We start from the raw sequence: 26,939 nt of genomic DNA on the forward strand, positions 1-26,939 counted from the left end.
ATCAACAGTCAAACCAAATTTACAGATGATTTTAGTTAGAAAACATCCACTCAGTATTTGGTCACAGCTCTAAAAATCCTAATTCATGGTTCTAGGAGATCTTTCCTAAATGGGGTTCTCTCTCTTTTGTGGGTTTCATCCACTCATTTTTTAATGCTTTTAATAGCTAAATTATACATTTAATTTTCCACAGGTTCCAAACCCATCTTAGATGTTTTAGGCCCAAAACTCTGCATAGTTATACCCACAAAGCTACAAACACCTTTGCATTCTGATATGAAATTTTAAATATAAGTATCTCTTTCCCTGTGCAAAATGGCAGCACAAGGAATTTGATAGGAATCAAAACTTTCACAGCAAACTTCAGAAGAATCCTTTTAACCCTAAATGATATTAACAAGGCCGTCTTTGGGCCATACAGACCTCCTTATTCTGCTGAGTCTGTTGCCATCTCCATCTTCTTTTCAGTGCTTCCCTTTCAGCTCCACTTCTCATCATAGTATAGAGGGCTTTCCGTAAAACAAGGTCCCGGTCGTGAAATCCCCACATCCCTAAAGCAGCACAAGATGACATCCAGTTTTAAAGAAGCTGCAGTGAAACAGAAATAGCTAATACATAGCTGAAGATTCCCCCTGGCAAATAATTCACTCACTGTTTTTAAGGTTTCTAAAGAAGAGAGTCAATGTAAAAAAGCTAATGAACAACATGAGGGAGTTCTAACACGTTTTAAACTTCGATTAAGGAATGACCAAGGATTTGAGCTGGTTCAGTGTTTGCTTGCAGGTAACTCCAACTTTGCTGCAAGCCATGGAATATTCAGTGCACAGGTTGGTTTTAGCTGCAGTTGCCAGCAGGCACAAGGATGTTAATGAGCACTGCAGGCACCTCTCAGAATCACAGACGTACCAGCACCCAAAGGCTCCAGCTCTTACACAGCAGGAAATTTCCTTTGGCTTCAACACTCAGAGCATTCAAGATTACAGTAAGTCTAAAAATGCAACCAGCCACAGGCGTTCAAGTTCATTTTAAGATAATGAAACATCTTTATGTGGTTGGGAATAGTAACCTACACCAAAAGAGAGCCGAGCTGTCCCCAGTCCTGTGCCCATGTTTCAGTTACCACACTGTCAGCTGCTGGGTTCAGGTCAAAATACTCCAAACATTTGCAGTAATTAACATACAAAATGAAGGAGACAAAGATAAAACGATCCTTGGAAACAGCAAAAACTCTTTTCTTACTACTTCTTTCAACAAGAGGAGTCTCTTCAAAATATTAAAAAATCCCAGTGTTTTTAAAAAGTCACTTTTTGGAGTACTGCTGGTGGAAGATTTTAGCAACTGCAACAAAATTTAAGTTTCCTGATAATAGGTTAGGATGTAGAAAGCACAAAGACCTGCAGCTTCACAGGTTTCTACTGATTTGCAGAAAGGCTTCAAAAATCTTGTATAAACGATTAATCAATTGGAAATTATTTTAATTCACTCCAAATGCTGTTTCACATATGCTTAAACCTACAAGGAACTAACAGAGATAATAGCTTGACACTGCATTCTTGAAAACAGCACAGAGCTGTTTGAAGAAAAATCAAGAAAGTGAATGAAATTCCTTGTGCATAATGAGGACAATCCTGCAGAAGCACCTGGCATTTGCCTGTTCCAGAACTGTTAGGCTGGGAACATGAAAAATTTAAGAAAAAATACAAATCAACTGGTGTCTGTGACACATGGGTTTGGATACTCTTCCAATTATATTTTTATATCCTGATAAACCTTCTCCTTTCCTGCTTTAGGCACGCTTGAGGGAAACAACACTACAGTGAAATGTGAAGAACATACTGCTGCAGAACCAGACTTTTAATGCGAATCTTTGCATCTGATGAGTTTCTGAGCTTTGGTTGGGGCTAGAGAAGAGCAGTGACTATTTCTGGCAGTAGGTTTCCTGCCCAGACTGTCCCTTACCCAGAGAGGCAGCATGCAGGAGGCAGTTTCCATCGCCCGTTGTCGCCAGGGGCAGCAGGCGCTTGCAGCTTGTGCACACCGTGGACCACCAGTTGAGGCGTCCTGGAAAGAAAACACCGGTTATGGGGGGAGAGGAACCTGGAACAGGGCCAGTGCTCTGCACAGGCAAACACAGAGGAGGAGGGGTAACCATGAACATCCTCTTTACCAAATAAGCTTCCATGTAATGTCAGAAGTCAAAACTGAAAAGATTAGAAACAAGAAGCAGATAAACTATTCTCTACATGGATGTGGAGAAGAAGACAGCACCTTTAATTCATTTCCATCTTCCATTCTCATATACTGCATCCAGGGATGGATTTCCAAGGAGTTTATTGCCTTAATACCATTATGAACCTTGCTGTCAGTTCCCAAACATAATCGACATTGGCCTCCCACACACACGGCAGATTACATTAAGGTAATAAAGGAATTTTTCTTTTGTCAAAGACGAAAGTAATATGTATGCAGTAATCAAGATATGTTACTATAAAGGTAAGTTTATTAAGTAAATTGTTTCAAACAGATGGATTGTTTCAACAGCTGATTCTCCTCTCATTTCCCATAGTGTAAATTATTATTAGATCTACTAAAACCAACAGCTACACTACCAGAGAATTAAAATGACACTGAAGCATAGCCTGAGGGGTAGTATAGAATGTGGCTTTTCTCTTTTGGGAATACTTAGAGAACCACTTATCCATCATTGCTATGTGAAGCATGTTTTACAGATCAAACCAGAGATTGGTTATGGAAAAGCCTGACAAGTGGACAGATATTTGATGAAGAAATAAGTCATGAAGACTATCACTGCCCAAGGCTACACTAAAAGCAGGTAATTCCTGGCACACAGGTTGCCATGTGGTAGCAAACTGGAGTGCTAAGTCTTGGTTAAAAGGTCATATGGGCACTTCTAATAGAAAGAAAGCAAATGGGGGTAATTGTGTAACATGTCTGGGGATGAAGTAGGGCAGATGATTAACAGGGGTGAGTAGAGATGGTACATTTCCCAAGACTTGGCAGGTCTGTGGGTAATGCACAAGTGAATAATTGAATGAATAATGCAACAGGCAGGCTTTTTCTCCCCCAGTTTATTGACTGGGAAGCTGAGAGGAAATAGCATCTATATATTTGTACTTGCGCCTAAAGTTAAACCCCCAAAACAGAAGGAAGTTCAAACAACAAATAAATGTCTTTCCATTAATAAGTTTTCATTACAAAATTATACTGAAGTTTATTTGTAACGACAGGTAATACACATTATGGGAAAAATAGTGTAGCAATATTTATTATGTACCCCAGTTACTTGTTCTGGGTACTAAGAGCTATGGAATTAAATTGTAATTAGTCAGAATGGGTTAAGAGTACCACACTGTAAAGATGCATAGAAGATCAATAAGCACATCTGGTAATCCTCAAGTGATTTTAGCAGCTGGTTTGTAAATGCACAACACCTCAGACTAGGCTTATTGTGTTCTAAATTAAATATGCATTAAAGAAGCTTAATTTAAAGCACTATTAGACAGCCTTTGGAAATAACAAGATCATTTTCAGCAACTCCTGCATCTGTGAAATGACAACTTGCCACCTGTTTTTAGCACAATGTTTTGGTGGAATCATATTCAGCAAAAAGTTACACCAAGGTGCTGTGTAAAGCATCATTAGAAGACCTAAAACCACACAGACCTTAGGTAGGAAATAGGAATTATTTAGGAAATAATTATTTAGGAAATTATGAGTGGCATTGCTTTGCAGATTAACTAGCACCTATTGGTAATAAATGTCAAAGTCTGGTGTTTATGAATCTTTTGAGTAACAGGAGGTTTCTATAAAAGTGATTTTCTGTCAAGCGCATTCTGCAAAAAGCGTTTGTGGGCTTGGTTAACATCACAAAGCTTATGGCTGGCTGAAAAAAAATAGCAGATATGGGTTTATTATTGGATTTTAACAAAAAAGTGCATTTTCATTTTTCAAATCTAGTGACTATAGAGGGTCCCTTCAGGGAAAAAACCAGGAAAATGGAGCTTAAATGAAAACTGAGATCAAACATTCCCAGAATTTTGGTGGATTGGTTTAGTGGACATGAAGCCCAGGCTTAACAGCATATTACTATTTACTTTGGCTGTAGCTGTATAAAATGCTTCCTAGAAAACACAAACATGAGCACAGAAAGAAAAGTGGAGGAAAACAGTCCTTGGACTTTCATACAGTATACTTGTACTTTTTGTATTGAATTGTATTTCAGCACTGCAATAGAATTGGTTTTTCTTTTTGTTAAAAACAGTGTTAGACGAGCCATTCCTCTGCCTGTACTGTTTTTTAAAACACAGTACTTCAGTACAGCAGAAGTTTTCATAATATCTCTCTTTGTGTCAACCCACACATTACCAACACACAGGGGAGCACGTGTCTATAATGAAAATCAACTTGCCACAGCAAAATATTTAGAATTATAAAATTGCTTTCACACAGACTTCATTTAATATTCTCAGTACCTCGAGCCATCCTCTGTTGAACAACCACAGCGGTTACTGCCAGAGCTCACAGAGATCAGTCTGCCCATTACTTACAGGCTGACTTCATTCCAATTCTGGCAATAATCAACAGCTGAGTTTATAAGATGGACAAAACCTCAAAATGTTTCTATGAATGTGATGCATTGTGTCCTTTCAGAGGAATATTTGGAAAGCAATCACATTAAGGAGCAAATAATACATTGCAGCAGTGGGGAGTAAGTAAATCATACTGCCTTTCTTTGGGCCTTTCCTTTATCATCTCACACAGCACTTTGCAGTAAATCGGGAATTTTGTTCTGAGCTTCCATACAGATACGATGTAACCAGGACATTCTGTCACATATAGATATCACAGTAGCCAGAGTTTAAGCACATAAAAAAAGAACACAAAAGCCTTACAGGCTTTTACAGACACCCAGCTCATATGGCCACTTCAGAACCCATGTGTGACACCGTTAGTGGCAGTTCTGCTCTCCCAATCCAGGCTTTGGGAGTAGTAAGCTGTTAGCTCCTAGCAAGTTTCCTCCTCCTTTTGCCTAATCAGCTTCTTTTCTATTTCTTTTCTCTTGAAATTCATGGCATTATACCCATTATACTCCTCTCTTCCTTTAACAACATCCCCAACCTCAGCTACAGAAGCTACTGTCCTTCATGGGGTTTGGTTTGAAATAGATTTTAGGCTCTTTGCAGGAAATGCACCTCATCTTTTAGTTTCTTTATGTCATTGACCAAACCATAGTCAAACTGTTGGTAGGAGACAATAAAATGTCTAATACTATGTGGCTTTCCTATTAATTCACTCTTCATTTTGTACAACAAATAAATTAAATAGGCACGAAACTGAATATCTTTACATCTAGAACAAAGACAAACGGTTTGTTTATATGAAGCCTTACATGATTTTCTTAAGCAAACTGTTTGATCTGTTTAACTTACTTGAAATGCAGAAGTGTTTTCCAGGAAGTTCCAGGTTATTTGAATGAAAAGTTCACAAAGTAAACTTAGTCTATGTAGGCTACAAGGATAACTGTGATTAAAACCATGAGTACTTCGAATGGTCAAACCCCCTCCTTTCCAGGATGCAAGAGGCTCTGGGGATGAAGGGACTTTTCCAGTGCGTGTCAAGTTACTGCCCTAATTAATGTGAAGAAAAGAATAAATGATTTATTCTAATTTTCAGAGAGATTTGAGAGGAATGCTAAGAGGCAGCAAATTTGGTAGTCTGTGCAGCCATTTCAAGTTCAAAGCCAGCCAGCTCTGTATGGATTAGAGGATATCAGCCCTAAATTCCCCTATTCTCTGATTTTAAGGTCAGAAAGCCTCTGTGATCCTCTAGTTCATACTAGACTCTAAAGGCTGTAATTGCACTGAAGCAGGTAGGTCAACAGTGGTACTGTACCAAGGTATCTTCTGATATCCCTATGGAATTCAGAGGGTTTGGCAGAGCTGTCAGAGGAAGAACCATCCTATTTTTTCCCCTGTCCTCCTTGGGTTAGCTAGTTCTTAGAGAAACTGGATATATTTTCTTGATAGGTGACTTGCAGTTTTCAAGTTTCATAGTTGCCTTGGTAGCATTCCTACCTTATTTTATACTGCTCTTTCTCCCAGAAAAAGGCCTTCTGAACACTGCTTGGGGTTCTTCTGGTTGTTTGTAGGTTTTGTTTCTTTTTCCTTAAGTATTTACTGTTTGAGGCTATTATCTAAGTATGTCTGGCTTTTCAATTACCAAAGCCAAAAAAGAGCACATGACAACACCTTGTGAGCACTCTGTGGGACACCAGATGAGCAGAGCGCTCCTGCCTCAAACCAAAGATGCCCTTTATCTCAGTGCACCTTATGCACTTTATATGAGTTTGGGCTCACACAGGACACCAGGGCTGGAGAACAAATCTCAGATCAATCCAGTGTTACACAAGCCAGTAGAGCAATCCACAGACAAAAAAAGCAACTGTCTATTCCATATCCCAAAAGCAACCATGAAATCTGATTTTACAACTCTTTTATATCACCAGCATTGGGCATTTCACTATACAGATGTGTTCATTTCATGGTTCATTAACACTCCTGCTGTTTCATAAGGCACCAATACTAATTTTAGATAGATTTTTCTATATCCTTCAAAATTGGCTTAAAACTTTAAACTACTAATAGATGTGAATTAACATTAATTTTAAATATCTACACTTCTTTCCCCATGGCAATACTGAAGTATTACTTTAAAATTATGGAGTTTCTCATTACAAAAAATAATAAATACATAAAATACATATCTAAAAACTATTTTCTCAAGCTGCAACATAACTTGAAGACGCTTCCTTTCACAGTCACTGCAAAGTCATTTCCTCATGAGAACTGCAAGTACCAACCCCCTCTGACCATCCAGACTCACGTCCTTCTCTATTGCATGACTTCCCCCTCAGTCCTTTCCTTCCTCTCCCAATTACTTTATTAATGAAATTTGACAGTTTTTCTGTAATGTTTTAAAGGAAACACAGGATTGGGATATGTGTCATTTGGCAAAGAACACAGTAGTTCTTTTACTCTCTGGCTTTTATTTCCCAGGCAGGATGTGCAAGCTCCGGAAGCACAGCAGGATTAGAAATGCCAACCCAAATGTTGGATTGGCCACCTACTGACATCCGAGGTGTTCACTCACCTACTGCCAGACACCCACGGTGTCACCCAGCTGCTGCCGGACACCCATGGTGTCACCCACCTGCTTGCTCCAATGCAACCATGGTGGCCTGCTCGATTAAGTCCCGCTCAATGAAGCTCCTGAAGTCCTCACTGTACACGCTCAGGTCTGGCAGCTGGAATGTGTAGATGGGCATCTCCAAAGGGAACTGCTCATTGCTGCAGTCATTTGCTACATGTGAGCGAGCAAGGGAGACTATGGCTGAGCTGGCATGGGAAATCCCTCTGGAAAGACGCTTTTCTGTAGAGAAACCAAAGAGAAGTTACAACCTGTACCACTGCATAAAAGGCCAACAATGCCAAGGCTGGTGAATGCACATTCCTTTCACTAGGAATTTATTCCACTTCTTATTTGCTACCTTTTTCAGGTTATTTCTCTGCTGTAAAAGATTGCTTGTTCCTATTACAGATCCCTTTGGCAAGTCAGGGGATCTTGACTCTCCTTCTAGCAAAACAGACCAGCAGTAAAAGTAACAAGATATGAAAGACAAGTATTCCTATAAAATACTTTCTTGATGTATCTTAAGTTTTTAAAGATTCATTGGAAAAAAATTTACTGACAGACAGATGATACCACTCCATCACCCCTCCCAGCACAGCCCAGCCCTCCCCTTCTGGCTGCATCCTCCACTCCTTGGTGCAAACCAAGGTGCTCCTTTCCCTTCTCTGCTCCTCCTGAACACCTCTAGTTCCACATGTCAATCAGAGGTGGCTCTCTGACCATGAGATCCTCAGCTGCAAGCTAAGTTGGCAGCCAGGTTCCTGTCAGTCCAGGTGGTCAAAACCAGATGTACCCCACTAAACATCAAATGGACATTTCAGTGCAAACTGTATCCTAAAGAGGATGAAGGGACATGGTTTTATCAACAGTGCTGCTCTTCCTCCCTTTATTTGTATTCAGTGCTTTAAGGAGTCATAAGAAGCATAGTTCCTTTTCTTATGATAGAAGTCAGCAATTTTTAAGGAGCTTTACTGAAACTCCTAAGTACTGATGCTATTTCCTGTTTAATAGGAGGGAAGAGCCAGCAGGAGAAGGGAAGCCCTTCTGTTGCTTTTAATGACTGCACAGAAAGCCATCACCATGCTACTGCTATTACCTGCCTACATGACAAGCTGTCAGACCTACAGATTTATTTTGGTGCAAACTACAGCTTCTTGAGAAATTCATAGGAAAAAACTGCAATCCAGCAGAGGGAAAGCTGAAATAAAGCCCATAAGAGGTCTGCAAACAAAAAAAGCAAATTCTAATGCTTATCAGCTTGTACTAGAAATTAACTGTTAGAGGTAGTTGACTAATTTTTCTTAAGGTTTCAATTTCTATTCAGCAGGGGATATGAGGCAGTTTCTGTGGAACCATAAAAAAATGAAATTTTAAAGGTGAAAGTTATTCATAGTCTTCATAGATCCTATTCACATACTGTGAGTAAGAATGCAAAGAGTGAAATACGGATTTTTAAACCTTTTTGTTTGTTTGTTTCAATAAGCATGGAAAACTATATACAATAGTGGTCTGTGACACCCTCTAATTAACTCCTTTCATAAGTACCACAGGACTGCTTGTGGACAATATATTTTGTACTTTAATAACACATTAAAAAAACTACTTGCAGAAGTGAGGCAGAGCTCACAACCACGAAAACATGAAAAATAGGGTCTAGCAGCAGCTCTGAGCCCCGTGACAATGACACAGCTCACAGGCTGCTGGCACACGGCCTTCCACTCTCTGCAGCCAAGCACAGCTTCCAAGCAGACAGGTCAGAGACCTGCCCATCCCCTGAAACCTGGCAGAGGAGCTCTTACCTTGGGCGATGTCATCCTGTCTTTGCAGGCAGGGCCTCTCAGCCTTGGTCACCTGGGGAGGCTGCTCTGGCTCCTGCTGCTTGTAAAACCTGCCCTCGTTGAACACCTGGGGCAGGTTGGCTGTGTGCACCTGCCGCAGCTCCTCATAGTCATTCAAAGCTGCTGTCAGGTCCCAGTTCTTGCCTGCAAAACAGCAAAGGAACCATGTGCTCACCTCTGTCTGGGGAGCAGCAACCCCCACCACCCTGCTGGGGGCACACCCATCCAGCCTGTAGCATCCCAACACAGCAGTACTGTGGGAAAAAGTGTCAAAGCCTGCTACCATTGAGTGAAAGCCTTCATCTACTACTCTCCTCTCATCCACAAACCCCAAATCTATGACATTGTATCACAGGAGGTGATCAAGGCCAGGACTTCTGACTTCTCTTGCTCAGATTCCAATCAAATGGCTCCAGAAATCAGCAAGTTAAGATGCACTCTAAATCCCACCTAGAGGGAGCAATAATTTACATTTGTGTGGTTGTATTAATAATAAATAATAATTAGGAGCAATGATGGACAGACAAGAGTGATAGTGTCATAGCCCAAAAGAGTGAGAAACTTTCTTATCTTTCGTTTGCAGAACAGCTAGAAGGCAAAGACAAAATACTTTGGGTCCCTTTATGTCACACGAGAGAGAACTTGCTCTCTCTGAGATTTTAGAAACCTTTTAGAAAGCAGATAATATAGGACAGTGTTCTGTAACAAAGCCTGCAGTGAGAGTCTCAGCCAGCGTGGTTCCATGTCTGTGTGAGCTGCTCATGGAATCTGTCAGCACAGAATCCTCTGAAAGATTTGCTTCCACCTTCCACTTCAGCATATGGCTCTGGCCAGCAACCACAGAATGCAGGCCGATATCCAGAGATGCACAAGTCTGTGTAGTACAAGTGGTGAAATGGTACTTGTCATTCCCAAAAAATCATGAAAACATGTTGAAATGTCTGCCTGCTATTTTCAAAACAATCCTGCTAAGTTAAGATACAGATGTCCACCATTCTCCAAGTACTTGTTTCTAATTGGAAAATTTAAAATATTTAATAACAAGAAGAGAGACTCTACAAATTATATGAGACTTTCAGAGCTCTCCACAAGCACTTTTCCTGGGAATTCAAAAGTAACCTGATTCTGACTAATACATGATTTATTACACCATAGAAGGTTGTCATTTAATGTACTTTGAGAAGCTACATTACCTGAGTAACAGTTAAAGATAACTTACTTGCTTACATGAAGGAGATAGGCTAAATATAGTACAAAGCAGTTTTAAACAGATAAAAGAAAGCGTTTTACTGTTACAGTCATATCTGCGAAGAACAAAAACCTAACTGAAGAAGGAAAAAAATAGCACAAACAGCTGTTACCTACAGGGTTGAGCTAAACTACCTCAGGTTTTGAAGTACTAACAAAATTGTGAAAGGAGAATTAGTATCATTGAGCAAGAATGTTATCTAGGTCCTGAGCAGACCACAATATAAACCACCATGTGAGCCATACAGAATTGTTCTGTCATTATGTAATCTCCTATTAGAAAGTCTGTAGGACAAAATGTAAATTCAGTGAAAATTGTCAGAGATCCTGGAACAAGCACTTCAGTTATTGCCAGCATTTTTTTCACTAGAAGTCCCACATAGAGTGAATGGCTGTAATCCAGTCAGGGCTCTGCTCTAACTTTTCATACATCCCAACCAAGTTACACAACCCAAACAAGCAGAGCCATGAGTGTGTTCCCAAAACCAATCAGTGTTTGGAGCAAGAACTGCTTTTCTTTCGTCCTGGTTTTAAGAAGCACTTTAAATATATTTTTTAATTCTTCTTCTCAACCGTAAAAACAATAAAGTAAATTTTTAAAAAAAGTGAAGGTGGCAATAAACATAATTACAGGAAATGTAGCTTTAAACAAAACATTATTTTTCTAGTATTGGCAATGCTACAAACCCAGGTCTATGTGACCCCCAGGAACAACCTGGATTCATTGAGAGTACAGATCCCTGAGTGCCAGACCTGTAGCAGTGGAACACAGCATTTCCCAGGGCATTCCCTGCAGGTCACCTGCTCAAGGTTTTTTCATGTGTAAATTCTGAAGCTAACAAAAATCCCAGGGCATGTGCTGTAAGTGGCTGATGTGTGACAGGGCTTTGATGCCTGTAACAGGAAAGCAGAAAATGAGCAGACTCACAGAAATCCCACTAGCCTCAGTTTTAAGCTAAATGCAGTCATCTTCTATAAAAGCTCTGTCATAAAAATTACATTGAGCCTTCAGAAAGCAGGCTCACAGTGTGTTGCATTTAAAACTGGTTTGCACAGCGGCTCTTGAGTTATGCTCCATGGTACATTATAACAACTGAACTTCTAATATAGACTTGAAACCTTACAAAAATTAAGATTTCTACATCTAACACAGAAATATTTTATTTTCAAATCTCTCCATGTCCCTGGAGTTGTCCCATCTCCAGTATAGAAGCACCAATTCAGCACCAAAACCCTAAACTTCAGAGAACCAACACAGGAAATTATCATTGGACTCATTTTCCCTAAATTTGCTGGAGCCTCCAAGCATTGAAATGCAGGAAAAACATTCAACCAAATTAAAGAACATAATAAGGACCTTTCCATCTCCACGAAGGAGTGTTTTTGAAAATTAGCCACCCTCACTGACCAGCGTAAGTGTTCCCAGCTGCCCTCTCTACCCGGAAGACAGAAGGTTTTCCCCCTTTGCCCCTCTCCATTTGGTTTACACTTTCACAAATAAATACAAAGGACAAATTTTTTGTTTTCCCCATTGCCCATTAAAAAAAGAGGAGAATTCATCAGTTTGGGAGAATTAGCAAAGAAAAATCCTAAGTGAAAGTAAAGGAAATGAGAGGCAGCAAAGACAATTAGAGGAAAGGAAGAGAGAACCAAACTAAGGATTTTATGAAAGACACTGAGTGAAGAAATACAAATAGGTACAAAAATTTAATGCAGTGCAAAATAAATTTTAAAAAATTAACAAATCTAATAAAAAATATTATGTGATTGGGACCACAGGAGCAGACTGCAGAAGCAAGAGGCAAGCTGGGAACGAATCAGGAAGATTTTTAAATTCAGAGATGTCCAGAGCAGATGATCTGAACAAGGATTTCTATCAGTGTGACAGGGTAGGTGAGAAAGTTTCAGCTGGAAGTTACTGAGGAAATTAGTGGGGCTTGTGGTTGTGGAGATGAACAGAACTAACACTGCCTACCTCTCCTCCTTTAAACTTTGCATACTAAAAGCTTTTGAATTTCTAAAACTGTATCTTATTACATTAAGAACCAAGTTTTGAGAGACAAAAAAACCCCTGAGTTATGCTGGGTTAGAAATGACAAAAATAAATTCATATAACATGGAAAACAAACACATCCTCCCACCCAAAGCCTGCAGGGCAGGTCTCTCCTTCCAGTCTTGCCCCTTGTCAAACAAGTGGCATTGGCCTCCTGGTTTGGAGCAGACTGCACAGAGTCCCTCTGGCACTAGAGAAGGGAAAGAGGAAGTCTTCTCCTAAGTTCTGTTTGTATGTGTCTCCCATGTTCTTCTCTGACATCTCCCAGACCCTGCTCCTCACACAACTCCCTTCTCTGTCACATCTCTCATTTTCTTTGCCATCTCCTGCACAGGCACCCAAGAGAAAGGGCCAATTTTTCCTACCCCTACAGAGGTTACGCCTCAAGTATAAATAACAGGCAATTACTTTATTTTGCATAGTTTCATCAATTAAGTCAAGTAAAAGCTTTTGTTGCAATTTGACAGACAAAACCAACACAAGACTATTTTTTAGACTGTCTGCTATTTTTGTTTCACTGTTACTTAGATATCTGATGCACCTTGGTCACTGACTGCTTCTTTGTTTACATGACATATTATTGTATTTTAAAAGGCACTTCAGAGGTATAACAACATTATTTCAGTGCACACAATCACATCAGATGACAAGTCACTAGCAGCTCTGTATCAGTAACAACCTGATTGCTCCAAACCAGCACCAACACAGTAGGTTTGCAGGAAAGGCTTCCAGAATGGCCAGAGAACATCAGTCAGCAAAAAAGCTGGAGCAGCACAAAGCTGATTAGAAAACACAGGTAGTGAAAACATGATCAGGGTGCTGGAACCAAATCAATTCACTGACTGAACAGAAAGAACACTCTTACTGAGCAATTGCTTCCTGAACAGCTACATGTGCTATGTGAGTCAGCAGGTGTGAAATTTAACAGCACTCAAAGGTCTCTGCTTTGAAACCAAGTCCTTCTTGTTTGGAGGAAAAACAACAAAACACCAAAAAAATAAGTGCAGCTGAGTAAGGAATAGAAGATACCCTGTGGCTGAAGGCTGGTACTGATGTTTTAATGTCAGAGATAGCAGACGCCTACATAAAAGGGAAATTCAAAAATAAACACAGCTACACTGTGAAGCTTCTGCCCTAAATAATTGTTGCTTGAATAACAACAGGAGGCATCATGAGCCTGAAGAAAAACCAGAGATTTAGATAAAACAATATATGGTCTAAGAAGCCACTTACCCATTTTTGCCTTACCACCTCAAACTAGATTAGCAGAGGGTTAATAAACAAAATGCTAAGGAACAGCACTACTAGAATTCACCTTAGCAGCATTCATAAAATTATAGACTCAAAGAATGGTTTAGGTTGGAAGGGACCTCAAAGATCATCTCATTCCAACCCCCTGCCATGGGCAGGGACACCTTCCATGGGACCAGGTTGCTCCAAGCCCCATCCAACCTGGCCTTGGACACTTCCAGGGATGGGGCAGCCACAGCTTCTCTGGGCAACCTGTGCCAGCCAGGGTGTCACCACCCTTACAGGGAACAGTTTCTTCCCAATATCTAATCTAAGCCTGTCCTCTTTCAGTTTGAAGCCATCCCCCCTTGTGCTATCACTCTCATGCTCTTGTCAAAAGCCCCTCTCCAGCTCTCTTGGAGCCCCTTTAGGTATTGGAAGGTGCTCTAAGGTCTTCCTAGAGCTTTCTCTTCCCCAACAGCCCAAGGGTGTCATAGCAAAGGTGCTCCAGCCCTCTGAGCATCTTCACGGCCTCCGCTGGACGTGTCCTGAGAGCTCCATTGGGGGAGCAAAGCTGGATGCAGCACTCCAGGTAGGGTCTCACAAGAGCATTCTCCAGTGCTATAACCCCAGAGCAACATGATATTAGTCTTTGGGTTTTTTGCTTTGTACTGTTTTGGCTAAAACATTATAGCTTAGTGGGGTTGTAACAGTTAAAAAATCTATCATCTTTCGCTTCTTAAATCAGATATAATGAAAACCAAGAGGATTTTGTCATTAATTAGTAGGAAGAGCAAATACACAACTATTACACAGTTCCCCCTCCCCCCCAAGCTTTCAAATATCCACCTACTCCAATATGTTAAAAAGAACATTTGAAAGGTCACCAGAAATTCCTGATTTAATGATAAATAAAATGCTGGAAAGGATACAATTCAAGATGGGGAACTAGGAAAGATCTAAATAGTAAGAACCACAATGAAAGGCAGCTTGCAGCAACAACATGTATAGACAGGACTTCAGCACAGCAAAGGAAATGTTAAAAGGGACAGGAAACACTGCCTAGAGTGAAATAGGATCAATGGACCCAATGGAATACAGCCATTATGGGACAACAGCAACTGAGTGGGCAACAAGTTAACTTCAGTTGGAGAATAATCATCTAAGGAAGGTGCTGAGTATCAAGACAGTATCTATGAAATGTACCTGCAAGTGCAACTTGAAGGCAACACAGGAACACCCCAGGCTAATGCAAAGAAGTCTGTTTTTACAAATCAACTGCTAATAAAGCAATCCTCAAGTTCAGTTTAAATGCAGGCACTTCCTGTTTGGCATGAAGTAGATTAACAAATACTTACAGGCAAAAGGTAAGAACTCCAGACCAGCTTTTTTCCTTCTGAAAAACTAATATATAAAACTAGGATAAAATTAGACAATATGCTTTAAAACAAGATTTAATTTTGGTCCATGTTCTCAAAGAAAAATAATACAGCAAGGCCATTTTGTTAACACACGCCTCGTTTTCTGCTAGAATGCAAAGACGCTCTAAACTGAACAGGCAGCTGGAAATGACAGTTTTGCTCCCTGTTTAACGAGACATTGGTAGCAGCTCAGCTTCCTCTTCCCATTGCCAAGCCTTCCACAAGAGAACTAAAAAAGGAATCATCTGAGGGAGAGGAGAAAAAGAGACTATTTTTGGGGAGTTAGTTTTGTACACTCAATCACATGACAGCACTGTAAATGTCTCTCTCCCTCTCTACAAATTACATGCTTTTCTTTGAATTCTGCTTGTATAGATTGTTCTTTGAGGAGATGTCTCTGTACTGCAATTCTGTCTCGTTCCATGGGGTCAGTCACCTTTACTGCTCACACTTCATGACTGGAAAGCCAATCTCCCAGTTCCTGAGTTCATGTTCAGCTATGTATCCCTAAATTAAGTGCTGTTTGCAGCTGGAAATAGACAGCAGTTATTTTTATATAATGATGAAATACTACATCATTTATATAAATAAATGAAACCATTTATACAAGTCAAAGGGCAATCTTTCACTTAAATATATTATTTTTGAATCAGTTTGCATTATTATTTCACAAATCCTCCAGTACCTGATGGCTGCCTACACTGTTAGCATTTAAAGTATTTCATCCTGTGCCTTCCCCCTCTGTTCCAGGGGTCATTGCCTGCACACCTGCTGCTCCCTGAAAACTGAGCTGTTTTCTACCTGATTTATCAGTAATCTCTGAGTTCATCCACACCTACAGCCCTGGCACTGTAAACCAGATACAGCACAACTTGTTTTAAAGATTAAACTACTTTCTTTCAAGGTTTTCTTTCTGCTTTAGGCCACATTTTAAGTATATTATACATAAACCCACCAGCATTACTGCTATTCTATGTGTGAGAGAATCCAGGTGCCAACCCAGACTGTCCAGGACGGAAAGGGACATGCCCTCCTCATTCCTGGACATTGGCAAAGTTGGAGCTTACACAGCTGAAGAGAAATCAATTCTCCACCATGCAGAGCTCTCAGTTTATGCTTAAGAACTTTCCCAAAGCTTAGCAAGGCAAAGGAGTTTTCCCAGTGACTAGAAGGTGCCTTGCACACACAGAGGCGACATCTGTAGAGTCTTGCAGCTGATCTCCTGCTTCTCTGTGACACGAGGCTGATCCTTTTCTGCATTCACTCCTGCCCAAAGCAGTGATACACATGTCTGCCAGAATGGGCTGCTTTTCAAACTGTTTTGTTGAGACTGTTGTTTCTTTCACCTGGGTCACATTTATTGTCAAATTGCGCTATCAATATTCACCACTCAACTGAGGGCTTTTATTTTAGCCCGTTTTTCTATAAACCAGCAAAAAGGCTGAGAATGAAAGGTTGAAAAGGGAGACCCAGTGAAGGTTCACAAAATGTAATTTCTACTCTCCATCACCTCACATACACAGCAGTGCTTTCAGTTCTTGAGAGCACATAAACAAGGTAAAAACCTCAGGAAGTGACAAACATCTCTAAGAGGTAGGAAACTAAACATGAAAGATTCGGTAAGTAATCATCCAAAAATGAAAGCAAAGCTGGAAAATAACTTTTCTACGGAACAAATGGTTTAGCATGTGTGTATAATCCACTAACATAAAATTGGCACAGCTAATGATACGTAATTGAAATTTATTAATATTAATTTATAATTAATTTTAAATAGCTGTAAGCATCTTAATAAATATGGACGTCCAATATTAGACTTTTATACCAGATGCCAGCCATGAAGCTGTTACATAACTATCATTTTTCTCAATCTCTTTGCCTCTTCATTTCAAAAGCAGAATGGGCACTTTCTGAAAGACAGATGTCAAGCACAACCAGAAGAATGTTTTCTGAGATAGAGAGACAAGCAGCTGTGCTCAATAAAAAGCTCAGCAAAAGAAAACTACAGGGATTTTACCAGCAGGATAGGCAGAGTATAGAAACATCAACTGAGCCAACATTTAGGACAGCTTCTGGCAATGTAGAAAACCTATATGCAATGTATAGATTTTTTAGCTATTTGCACAACAGTCAGTGTGTGTTTAACTCACCCATTTGTTGCCAGGACGAACAACACGTATTGTGCATAATTGTGCTGTGGATGTAGCAGGACATAATCAAAGCAAAACAATTAATATGTTAAAATAATTGGGTAAGAAAGCAGAAATTTGTATCCTTGATTATCTACAGGATAGTGAAATTGAAGAAATTTCCCCCAAAGATGAACAAAAGAAACAGCATTAGCTCTGAAAAGGTGGTGTTACTCCATAGGAGCACAATGTGAAAATCCAGTCTGAGCAAGTTATAAAAATAGAATTTTTGAGTGAGTCAGATAGTGCAGCGGGCTATGGGGTCACAGAAGATCTGAGCAAAACTTGTGGTTACAAGGAAATGAGGGTCTACACAAGCTTATTTTTGCTCCAAATTCACTATGACAGTCATTTTTAGGGTTGCGAACAACCAAACCTTGAAATTTCTGGGAAATATTTGTGCACACCTGTTTTCAAAGTTTGATTGTAACTATGGACATCATCCTTCCAAGGCCAGGTGCAAGGGATTGACTACAGCCTGTTCACCACAGGGTGGGGGGCTGCTCTTCTGAATATTGTTTCAATTATTGTTAAGAAGCTAGTTCATGGGTTTCAGTGCTGCTTACAGAGAACTGACATGCTGTGACAACTACAAAAGACAGTCCCTGTTGTGTCTTTTTTAAACAAATGAGAAACCACTCCATCAATTACTGTCTCCCAGCACAAGATATGACCAATGTTAGAAGCTGTTACATCAAATGTAGCTACAGCTACAAGTGCTGAAGTGTTTCTCTGAGCACATCTTGTTCAGAACTAGCAACAATTCATTTTACTTCGAGAAATTCCTGTGTAGGAGGAAATAATTTGGGGCAGATGCATATGTCTATTAGCCTGTCAGAATAATTAGATTGTTTATTGCTTATGTCTTTGTTAATATGTTCGATGTGGAACTATTCACCTACAGAAATGAGAAGTACAACACAGAGAAACTCTATTTGATATTTATTTGAAAACATTGTTCTTTATAGAAAGGAAATCAAGGTAAGTAACTCTTCTGAAAGACTGCTGATATGTAGGAACCCTTTAAAATTTTGGCAATGCTCTATCAGCACAATAACTGACAATCTGTCCTGATACAGCTGAGAAAAATCTTCTCATGTTCTTTTTCTAAAAGACCATTAGACTAAGACAGACTAGGTGAGAATGACAGGTTGATCAAATCAGTCAGACAAAACAGAGGGCTCTTAAATATAGCAAGCCTATGCTAATATTCCTTGCTAGGTATTCCAAGGTTTTATTTCACATATCAAACGACTTGGGAAATGCTGCAGAACTGTGTGCATCTCTGTGTTAATAATCTATTACACCTTATTACTGAAAAGCCCAGAGTTAAGGAAGAACTCACCACAAAATGAAAAACTTTCAGCATACATAAAGTGAAACAGCTCTTGCAAAAAGGAGATACATAACATGAGGTACACTTTTAGGTCTGCTGTAGCTGTTCAGTAGTTGCTTCGATTTAACACAATTTCTTAGACCACATTAAGATAAAAAAAATAAACCAAACCCCAAACCTCTCAGGCAGCAAGTCCAGTACGGAAGTTTCAAGCCCACAGAACCACCTTGCAATTTACAGATATCATCTACTTTTTTCCAACCTCCCATCTTCACAATTATTGTCAGCCCACATGAGAAGAAATAAACAAACCCAACTATTACAAAATGCCCTCAAATATCAATGGTGTCTTTCCACTTTTAAGCCTATAAACCTAAAACAACTACAACAAAATAAATAAACAAGACAGTTATTTTTCTGACACAGCTTCTTGCAGTTGTTTTTCAACCTAGCCACTTGACTCCCATGCTGTGGAGTTCAGGTATGCATATTAACCACCGGCACCCAAAAATACCTCTGGTGTGTCTATCACTGTACAGTAAGTCCCTTTCAGACTCAACTTCAGACTAAAAACAGTGACCTGAGAAACTTGTACAACTACTTTCAGGCAGCTGAATATGAAAATTCTAAAGTCTCCTCCCTTCTCTCCCTAACATACAAACATTTAGGACTTGACTCTTAATAACTTAAAACATAGCAATCTAATACTAAGAAGTCTTTAAGACTTTTGTTAAAAACACCTGCCTTACTATAATCTATGGTCAGCTTATTACAAGAGTGGACTTGGTAAAACTACTAAGAAATATCTGTTTCCACAGACCAGAGCTCCCTTGTTATGACTGGTTCTTGATTTAAGCAAGCAGTGAACACAGGAAACGGTTGTGTCCCAAAAGTTTACCTTCTAGTAAGTCTCTTGCCAGACCTGGTTCTGCCCCTGTGGACCGAACAAAGTCTGACAGGACTGCATCCATATCAAGAGTCATGTGATCATTCAGAGGTGCTGCCAGACATGCAGCAGCAGTTGGATTCACTGGCTGGCTAAAAGGTCTCCATCTGTCAAGGAGAAAAAGAAACAGGGTTTAGAATACACTCCCAAGGTGATGTAAACCACATTTTTCCTCTATTCCCCAAACAAGACTTTTTAAAAAAGCTAAACCATACAAATTACAGCATATTAAAATAAGCAGCACTTGTCATCCATCTCTACCTTAGCCTAGAGCTGCTGATCACTCATACTGGAAGGTTTTCTCTATCTTAATATTTCATATTTTTATTGGTTTTTCTTATGTGCAGCTCATAATAGCTTTGCAACTTGACTCCAAGATCAGTTTATTAAAACCACAATCACCATATCATTGTCACTGCTCATAAACTGAAATTTAGCAAGGATTTGAATGTCTAGAACTCTTTTGCCTTACTAATACTAACACACACACAGCAGAGCTTAGGATTTGTTCTTTTATTTGCCTTGTCAATACAGCTGCTGTAATTTATAGACTCTCTGCTGTGCTGGGTCTGCCTGGGATGGAGTTAATTTTCTTCATTCCCTTTCTAGAACTGTGGCTAACCCAGTGTTGATAATACATCAGTATTTTATTATTAGTGAGCAGAGCTTACACAGCCAAACAAACAGGCTGCCTCAGTTTCCTACTCTGCCCCTACAGTAAATAGGCTGGGGTGGGCAAGAGGCTGGGAGGGGACTGATGTTACAGTAATTTATGAGGTTTATTTGGTTTATTTTCTTTTATTGGTGACCACTACTGTAGCTGCTGAACAGTTTTTACTGTGGTTATGAGCCGTCTGTGGGGGACAATCTTACTAGGGTGCATGATCACCCAGGGACCTGTTAGGAAGCAGATCATGTTTTGCCCCAAGTGAAATGTGACAGTGTCTGGCATGGGAATTTTTCTTGCCAAATCCATGGCTGACAAAAATATATCTGCTCTACTGCATTTTGCGTCTACATTTTGTTCCTGAAAACAGGAACCTCCTCCTTCTAGGCAATGCTCTTTATAAACATAAAATAGAAATTAAAGCAGGCACTAGAAGAGAAGTTGATTACAACAGCTGGAATTTAAAACAATTATCCTAAGGGTATTATTCCCATACTTCAACCCTGCCTGCACCACTGCAGAAATAGTGTAAAGCAAAGAAAACAGGATGAAATGGAACAATACACAACATAAGGAAAAGCATGTTTTACTTTCATGCTTGCTATTCATTGGTCAAAGTTTACCTTTGAGCATGAATTGGATTTTTCTTGTTGATTCCTCCTCACAGGCTCAGTTGCAACTTTACCTCGTGCCAAGGGTAAGGGCTGGCATGGAGATTTTCTATTGGCAGCAGATGATGTTGGTTGGCTCTTGCTTGCACGACAGCTACACGGAAATAAACTGCGAAAGAAATTGGAAAACAATTAATTTCACTGTTCCCCACATGAAAAATAGTTCTTTCCTACTTCATATGTAATTAGCTGGTTATACTTAGCCTTAAAAATGGAATGCCCCAGGAGGGTAGGGTCCTCCTCGGCCTCATCCATGAGGCCACTAAACCCAACTTAGTGCAACAAACTAGAAGTTTGCAGGATATAAAATCACAGAATCATAGAATTGTTACAGTTGGAACAGTCCTTTAAGATCACAGAACTAATTGGGCTTGAAAAGATCTCTGAGATGATCAAATCCAACCTATGACCAAACACTACCTTGTCAACTAGACCATGGCAGTAAGTGCCACATCTAGTCTTTCCTCTTTCCTTAAACACCTCAGGGACAGTGACTCAACCACCTCCCTGAGCAGACCACTTCAATTTTCATGAAGAAATTCCTCTGATGTCCAACCAGAACCTCTCCTGGTGCACCTTAAAGCCATGTGCTCTCATCCCGTCACTGTCGCCTGGGAGAAGAGCCTGACCCCCAGCTGGGTACACCCTCCTGTAAGGGAGCTGTAGAGTGATAAGGTCACCCCTGAGCCTCCTCCAGTTCACCACCCCCAGCTCCCCCAGCCATTTCTTGCAGGACTTACTGTCTACACCCTTCTCCAGCTCTGTTGCCCTTCTCTGGACCTGCTCCAGCACCTCAGTGTCCTTCCTGTTATGAGAGGCCCAGAACTGGACACAGTACTCGCGGTGTGGCCTCACCAGTGCCCAGTACTGAGGGACAATCACTGCCCTGGTCCTGTTGTCACAGCATTGCTGGTACAGGCCAGGTGCCATTGGCCTTCTTGGCCACCTGGGCATACCTGGCTCGTGTTCAGCTGCTGTTGACCAGCACCTCCAGGGCCTTCTGCAGCTTTCCAGCCCCTCTGCCCCAGCCTGTGGCACTGCAGGGGTTGGTGTGAGCCAAGGGCAGGACCCGGCACCTGGACTTGTTGAACCTCATACAAACTGGCTTCAGCCCAGCCATCCAAAAATTCCAAATAGATTGACAAGATCATCAAGTCCAATGGTCAGCCCAGCACCAACATTATGTTCATCACTGAACCATGTCCTCAAATGCCATACCCACACATTTTTTGAACACTTCTTAGGGGTGGTGACTCCACCACTTCCCTGAGCAGTCTGTTCCAGTGTTTTACAACTCTTCTGTAAAAGAGTATTTTCCTAATATCCAATCTAAATCTCCCTTGGTGCTACTTAATGCCATTTCCTCTCATCCTGTCACCGCTACCTGGGAGAAGAGACTGACACCTATCTCACCACAACCTTTCAGGCCAGAGCAATAAGGTGCCCCTCAGTCCCTTTTTCTCCAGGCTAAACAACTCGAGCTCCCTCACAGCTCCTCATCAGACCTGTGCTCTGTGGTTACACAGTTCCATGTTTTTCAGGACAAAGGTAAATTACACTGCTGCTGATCCTACCCACTTCACACTCTTCTGGCCTCTACATTGTACCACTGCATGTTTCATACTGCTTGTACATTTATGCTTTTATACTATTTATACAGCTGGATCATTATGTTTGGGCCACATGAGGATAGCAGGGGAGGTGATCTTTTCCTCTCTATTCAGGTTTGGTGAGATTTGTTTGGAATATTATGTCCATTTCTGGATCCGCAACACAAGAAAGACATGGACATATTGGAGTGAGTCCAGTGAAGGACCACAAACTGCACTGGATCACCCCTGTGCAAGGGAAACACTTCTAAAATGTAATCCCAATGAAGACACAGCAACAGAAGGAAAGCTGGAAATACTGAGGAGACTAGTTAAAAAGGAATGCAGACATTTTGGGAAGAGAACTACCTTAATGGATTATGGCCAAATTTGACATCTAAGCTGTGTCTCAACTGAATTTGTTCCAATACAAACGCAGGACAAAAATGCTACTTTTATTTTTAACAAACACTCATACATAGATGCAGTGTACACAACAGTACTAATCTGTACAAAAAGATCACCAGAAACCGAGTACAACTAATTTCTTTAGTGACTACAAGAAAGAATGAAATGAATCTTAGCCAGCAGGACAGAAGCATACCGATCAAAGTAAAGAAACCTGCCAGAGATGATACAAAGCATTGGTGCATTTCAGATCACCACCAGAAGTGACTCAGTAGCATAATGGTGTTAATCTAAAATGCACCAGCTGGGCACTCAAGTACAGTCACTGTGTGGGGGCTGGAGTGCTCGTAAGTTTGGGGAGCTGAAGTGCATATCAGCTTGGAGAAGCCAATTCATGAGTTGTCTCAGGATCAGCATTACTTCAGTATTTTCAACAGTAAAAAAAGACATCCTTCTAAGAGCAAAAGACAAGACCAAGCTCTGCATTTATGACGTCACCCTCACCTCAAAATTACCTCATAGAATCCACACTCTGGAAGCAAAGAGAAGAGTTTGCAGGATCCTCTCTGCATACATTTGAATTAACACTGTTTTTCCCCCATGGAAGTTGTTTGCTCAGCTCTCTAGATTAGATTAAAACAAACCAACAAGAACAAAACCCAATGGAAAAAGTCTTAAAGATATTATTTTTACCACAAAACTACTATCATCTGTGAAAACCCACCCAGATGGAAGTGTAAAAAGTAAGCAAAAAAGAAAATAAATTATCAATTCTAAAGGAGGCACTGACTCAGAAGGCAGGTGGCTCTCAGAACCACTGTTCTCCCCAGATGGATTTGATCTTTCCTCACCTAAGGAACCATCAGCACCACCTTTGCTCTTGATGGCTTCTCAAAGCATTAACACAACTTACACTTTAAATACACGTGGAGCAATCTAACACAACCATTCACCTCACACCACCTGTCCAGGAGCACCACTCCTCCTGTGGGTAACACCACGGACACCTGCAGTTTTCATTTCAAATGGGTCACACCTGACACACAAACTTTGAACTGAATGTAAATTGAAACATCTTGACAGTCAAAATACAGGAAGACCTTGGTTTTCAATCACTTTCTGGCCAAATTTCTTCCCTAAATAAATTCTTATTTATACAGTGCAAATACAAGAGGCAGTGAAATTGGATAGTTTGTTGTATATTATAAGAAAAAGCATTTTTAAAGTATTTAAAGAGGAGATACTGATTAGTTTGAAATGTTAAGATGGGCTAATAGGACTTGAAATCAGTTTAGCACAATCTCAGTTATATTTGATCTTCTCCTCTCCTTAAAGTACCTCTCTCTCAAAGCTGAGCCATACTTGGAAGTAAATAGTCTGCACCTGAATCTAAATTTAACTTCTTCAAAATCAAATAGCTTCACCCAGTTAAATGACATGAACTACTTTTTTTTGCTACAGAAGCTTACAGATATGCATAGGGCTAACTAATGAAGCAAAAGCAACCATGTTAAAACAAATCCCATGCATCCAGAACAGACACAGCTGACAAATCCAAAGTGAGGAACAGAGAGAGAACAGCACACACTGGACAAATCCTTGGGAAGACAGAACGACTAAGCTGCACCTAAGATCTTTCACTTTCCTAATTTTTAAAGGAAGGATGAAATAAGAACCATCAATAAGATGCACAGTCTTGGTGCTCTGGGAAACCAATGGAGAGACACCCAGTGATTGCATTAAACCAGCTCCCCGCAGGCTGTTTTTACACCCCTGCAGTGTGACAGAGCTCAGGGCCTGTTTATCACTGCTGGCTCTCAGCTGGTCTGGCAATGGACACAGGTAGTCACTCCTGGGTGCAATGTTCCTGCTGCTTGGACTGGCTGAGAAGGCAGAAAGACCCTCTTCATGCACAGTTTGAGACTTTGAAGGGAATTCTTTCTGAGAGGCCATGATTGATGGGAAATGCCATAATTCTACGATCCTGACAATATTAGGAAATTAAACCACTCTTTATTAGGTTAAACTATTAAGCAAAAATCTCTAACTAAATAATCAAGTTCAGTAGAGAAGATTTGTTTAGGAAGAGAACAGCAGCTATAAGGAAAGTGGTAGTTAATGCAGGTCACTTAAGAAAGTGGACATGGTATTTTTTTCTGTTAACTGGATTAAAAGGCATTAGTTGAAGAAGACAGATCAATGGTAATTGCCTAAACAAAAGGTAACTGTGAACTAGACCTGATGGCAAAGTGGGGAATTTATATGTTAAAATGTGGACTCTCAAAACACAGTAAAATTACAAGGCAGCATTTGGTGAGGGCCATCTACCTTCTCAAGTCTAAAATATCAGAGTAATAGGAACAAAAGGAGAAGAACAAGAAAGAAGAAAACTAAAAGCTCAAATCAGACATTACTACCAAGGTTTTATCTACACAATGGAACTCAGGAAAATTAACCCAATTAATTTACTGGATTTGTCTATGTCCATTAAATTCCTTTGCAAACACTTTCATCTGTGAATAAAATGCTGGCCTTAATTTGGTTTGGCTCATCTTGCCTTCGAAGTGAATTAAACTGAATTCACTGGAGGCCACTTTAATTATGAATGGGATAGTGCACACAGGAACTTGGTGGGATTTAAGCTGCCCCCTTCAAATTCCTACATTTAGTTGATTTGCATAAATTTTTCCTGGTATCTTGTGTAGACAAGTTCTGAGCAGATACTTTAGCCACAGAAGTGGAAAAAGTAGAGAAAGAAACAAGCTATGCTGAAGAATCCTTGGCTCTGTGGGAACCATCAAAGAAGAGCTATCCAAGAAAACTGTTCAAGTATTTTAAGTCCAGTTCTAGGATAAATATCATCAAGGTTCAGGGACCAACCAGAGTATATTTTAAAAATGCAGCTACATTTCAATTTTCAGAAAGGCTATTTAAAGTGTCTACTATTTGCTAACATATTTGAATTATTTCAAGATAGAACTATAATAAAGGACACAACTTTCATGGAGGTTCCAATTTTCATGGAACTTCAGACAGTTTTCATAACACTGTTTTTCTTACTTAAGAGTGATTACATTCTCAGAAGGAAAACAATATCACAGATGAAACTAGGGTCCTGAACTGGAATAAACCAAGCAAGAGACAGAGCCTTTTCAGGTAAGGATCTTCTACATCTCTGCATCAGTATTCTTTCAGGATAAAACGCCACCATTGCTATAGTATTTTTTTTCAAACAAGAAAACATGATATAGATAACAAGATAAAATACGACATGAAGAATGAATGTAAGTCAATTACAATATTTCCCTTACTTTATTCACAAGGGCCCTCATAGCGTGTTAATTGTGTTCTAACAGAAAGCAGCTGTGCAAAGGATAAATGTAATGCCACTGATAAAGTTGGAATTTCTCTAGAACAAATACCTTAATTTTAAAATAAATTCAAGTATTAATTATTCTTTTATCTATAAGAGTGATAAAGAAGTAGGCAGTATTATACCACACTGAAAAGATAACAATTAGGCTTTCAGATGTTAATCTGAGGCCTCTTATAAATGCAGTTTCATTAAGTAACATGCATCTCCTTTACTAGAATATATCTCCAAAGAACCAACATAAACAAACTAGATTTCTTCCTCATTTGGAATTTTCTCCTTATTTTTCCCCCTCATTTTCCTCGTTTATTGATTTGTCCTTTTACAGAAAGAAGGTATTATATAGAAATTTTGAATGTATTTCTCCAAATGCCATCCTTCTTTCAAATAAAGAAGCTATGCTGGCCGAAACTCTAATCTTAACACAGTTTTCTCTCCCAAAAACATCTGTCATATACTCTGCTGCATAAAGCTAACTTCAGTGCAAGTAAAGCATGAATTCTGAGCAGCCATTTTTGGAAATCTATAATGTGGAGTTTCATTACATTTTTTCAAGTCGGCCTTGCATTAGGAGTGACCGACTTGGGCCTATGGGCACCACGAGAAGCTTTCAGCTCCACAGCCAATACCACCAGCTGAACTCCTTGCAGTTCCCGGCATTTTGAGCTCTTCACTCCCGTTTCTACACTTCGACGTCTGAAATCAATTGTCATAGCAACAGGAGGCTGAGCCGTCATTTGCAATGCAGATCAACTTCCTGA

General features: G+C 40.0%; 1 protein-coding gene across 4 annotated transcripts in view; it reads right to left on the minus strand.

The window, feature by feature from the left end:
• The window catches only part of OTUD7A (OTU deubiquitinase 7A), a 114,542-nt gene that overhangs the window by 24,378 nt on the left and 63,225 nt on the right, over positions 1 to 26,939 (minus strand). For all 4 annotated transcript variants that reach the window (XM_048317286.1, XM_048317287.1, XM_048317288.1 and 1 more), the window contains 6 exons: positions 20,761 to 20,917; positions 19,423 to 19,577; positions 9,009 to 9,191; positions 7,231 to 7,449; positions 1,960 to 2,061; positions 424 to 551 (listed from right to left, as the gene is read on the minus strand). In XM_048317286.1, coding sequence (XP_048173243.1) covers positions 424 to 551; positions 1,960 to 2,061; positions 7,231 to 7,449; positions 9,009 to 9,191; positions 19,423 to 19,507 — 717 coding nt within the window. In that variant the 5' untranslated portion in view covers positions 19,508 to 19,577; positions 20,761 to 20,917. The remainder of the gene's footprint in view (positions 1 to 423; positions 552 to 1,959; positions 2,062 to 7,230; positions 7,450 to 9,008; positions 9,192 to 19,422; positions 19,578 to 20,760; positions 20,918 to 26,939) is intronic.

This window comes from Corvus hawaiiensis, chromosome 13 (genome assembly GCF_020740725.1).
Source record: "Corvus hawaiiensis isolate bCorHaw1 chromosome 13, bCorHaw1.pri.cur, whole genome shotgun sequence".
NCBI lineage: Eukaryota > Metazoa > Chordata > Aves > Passeriformes > Corvidae > Corvus > Corvus hawaiiensis.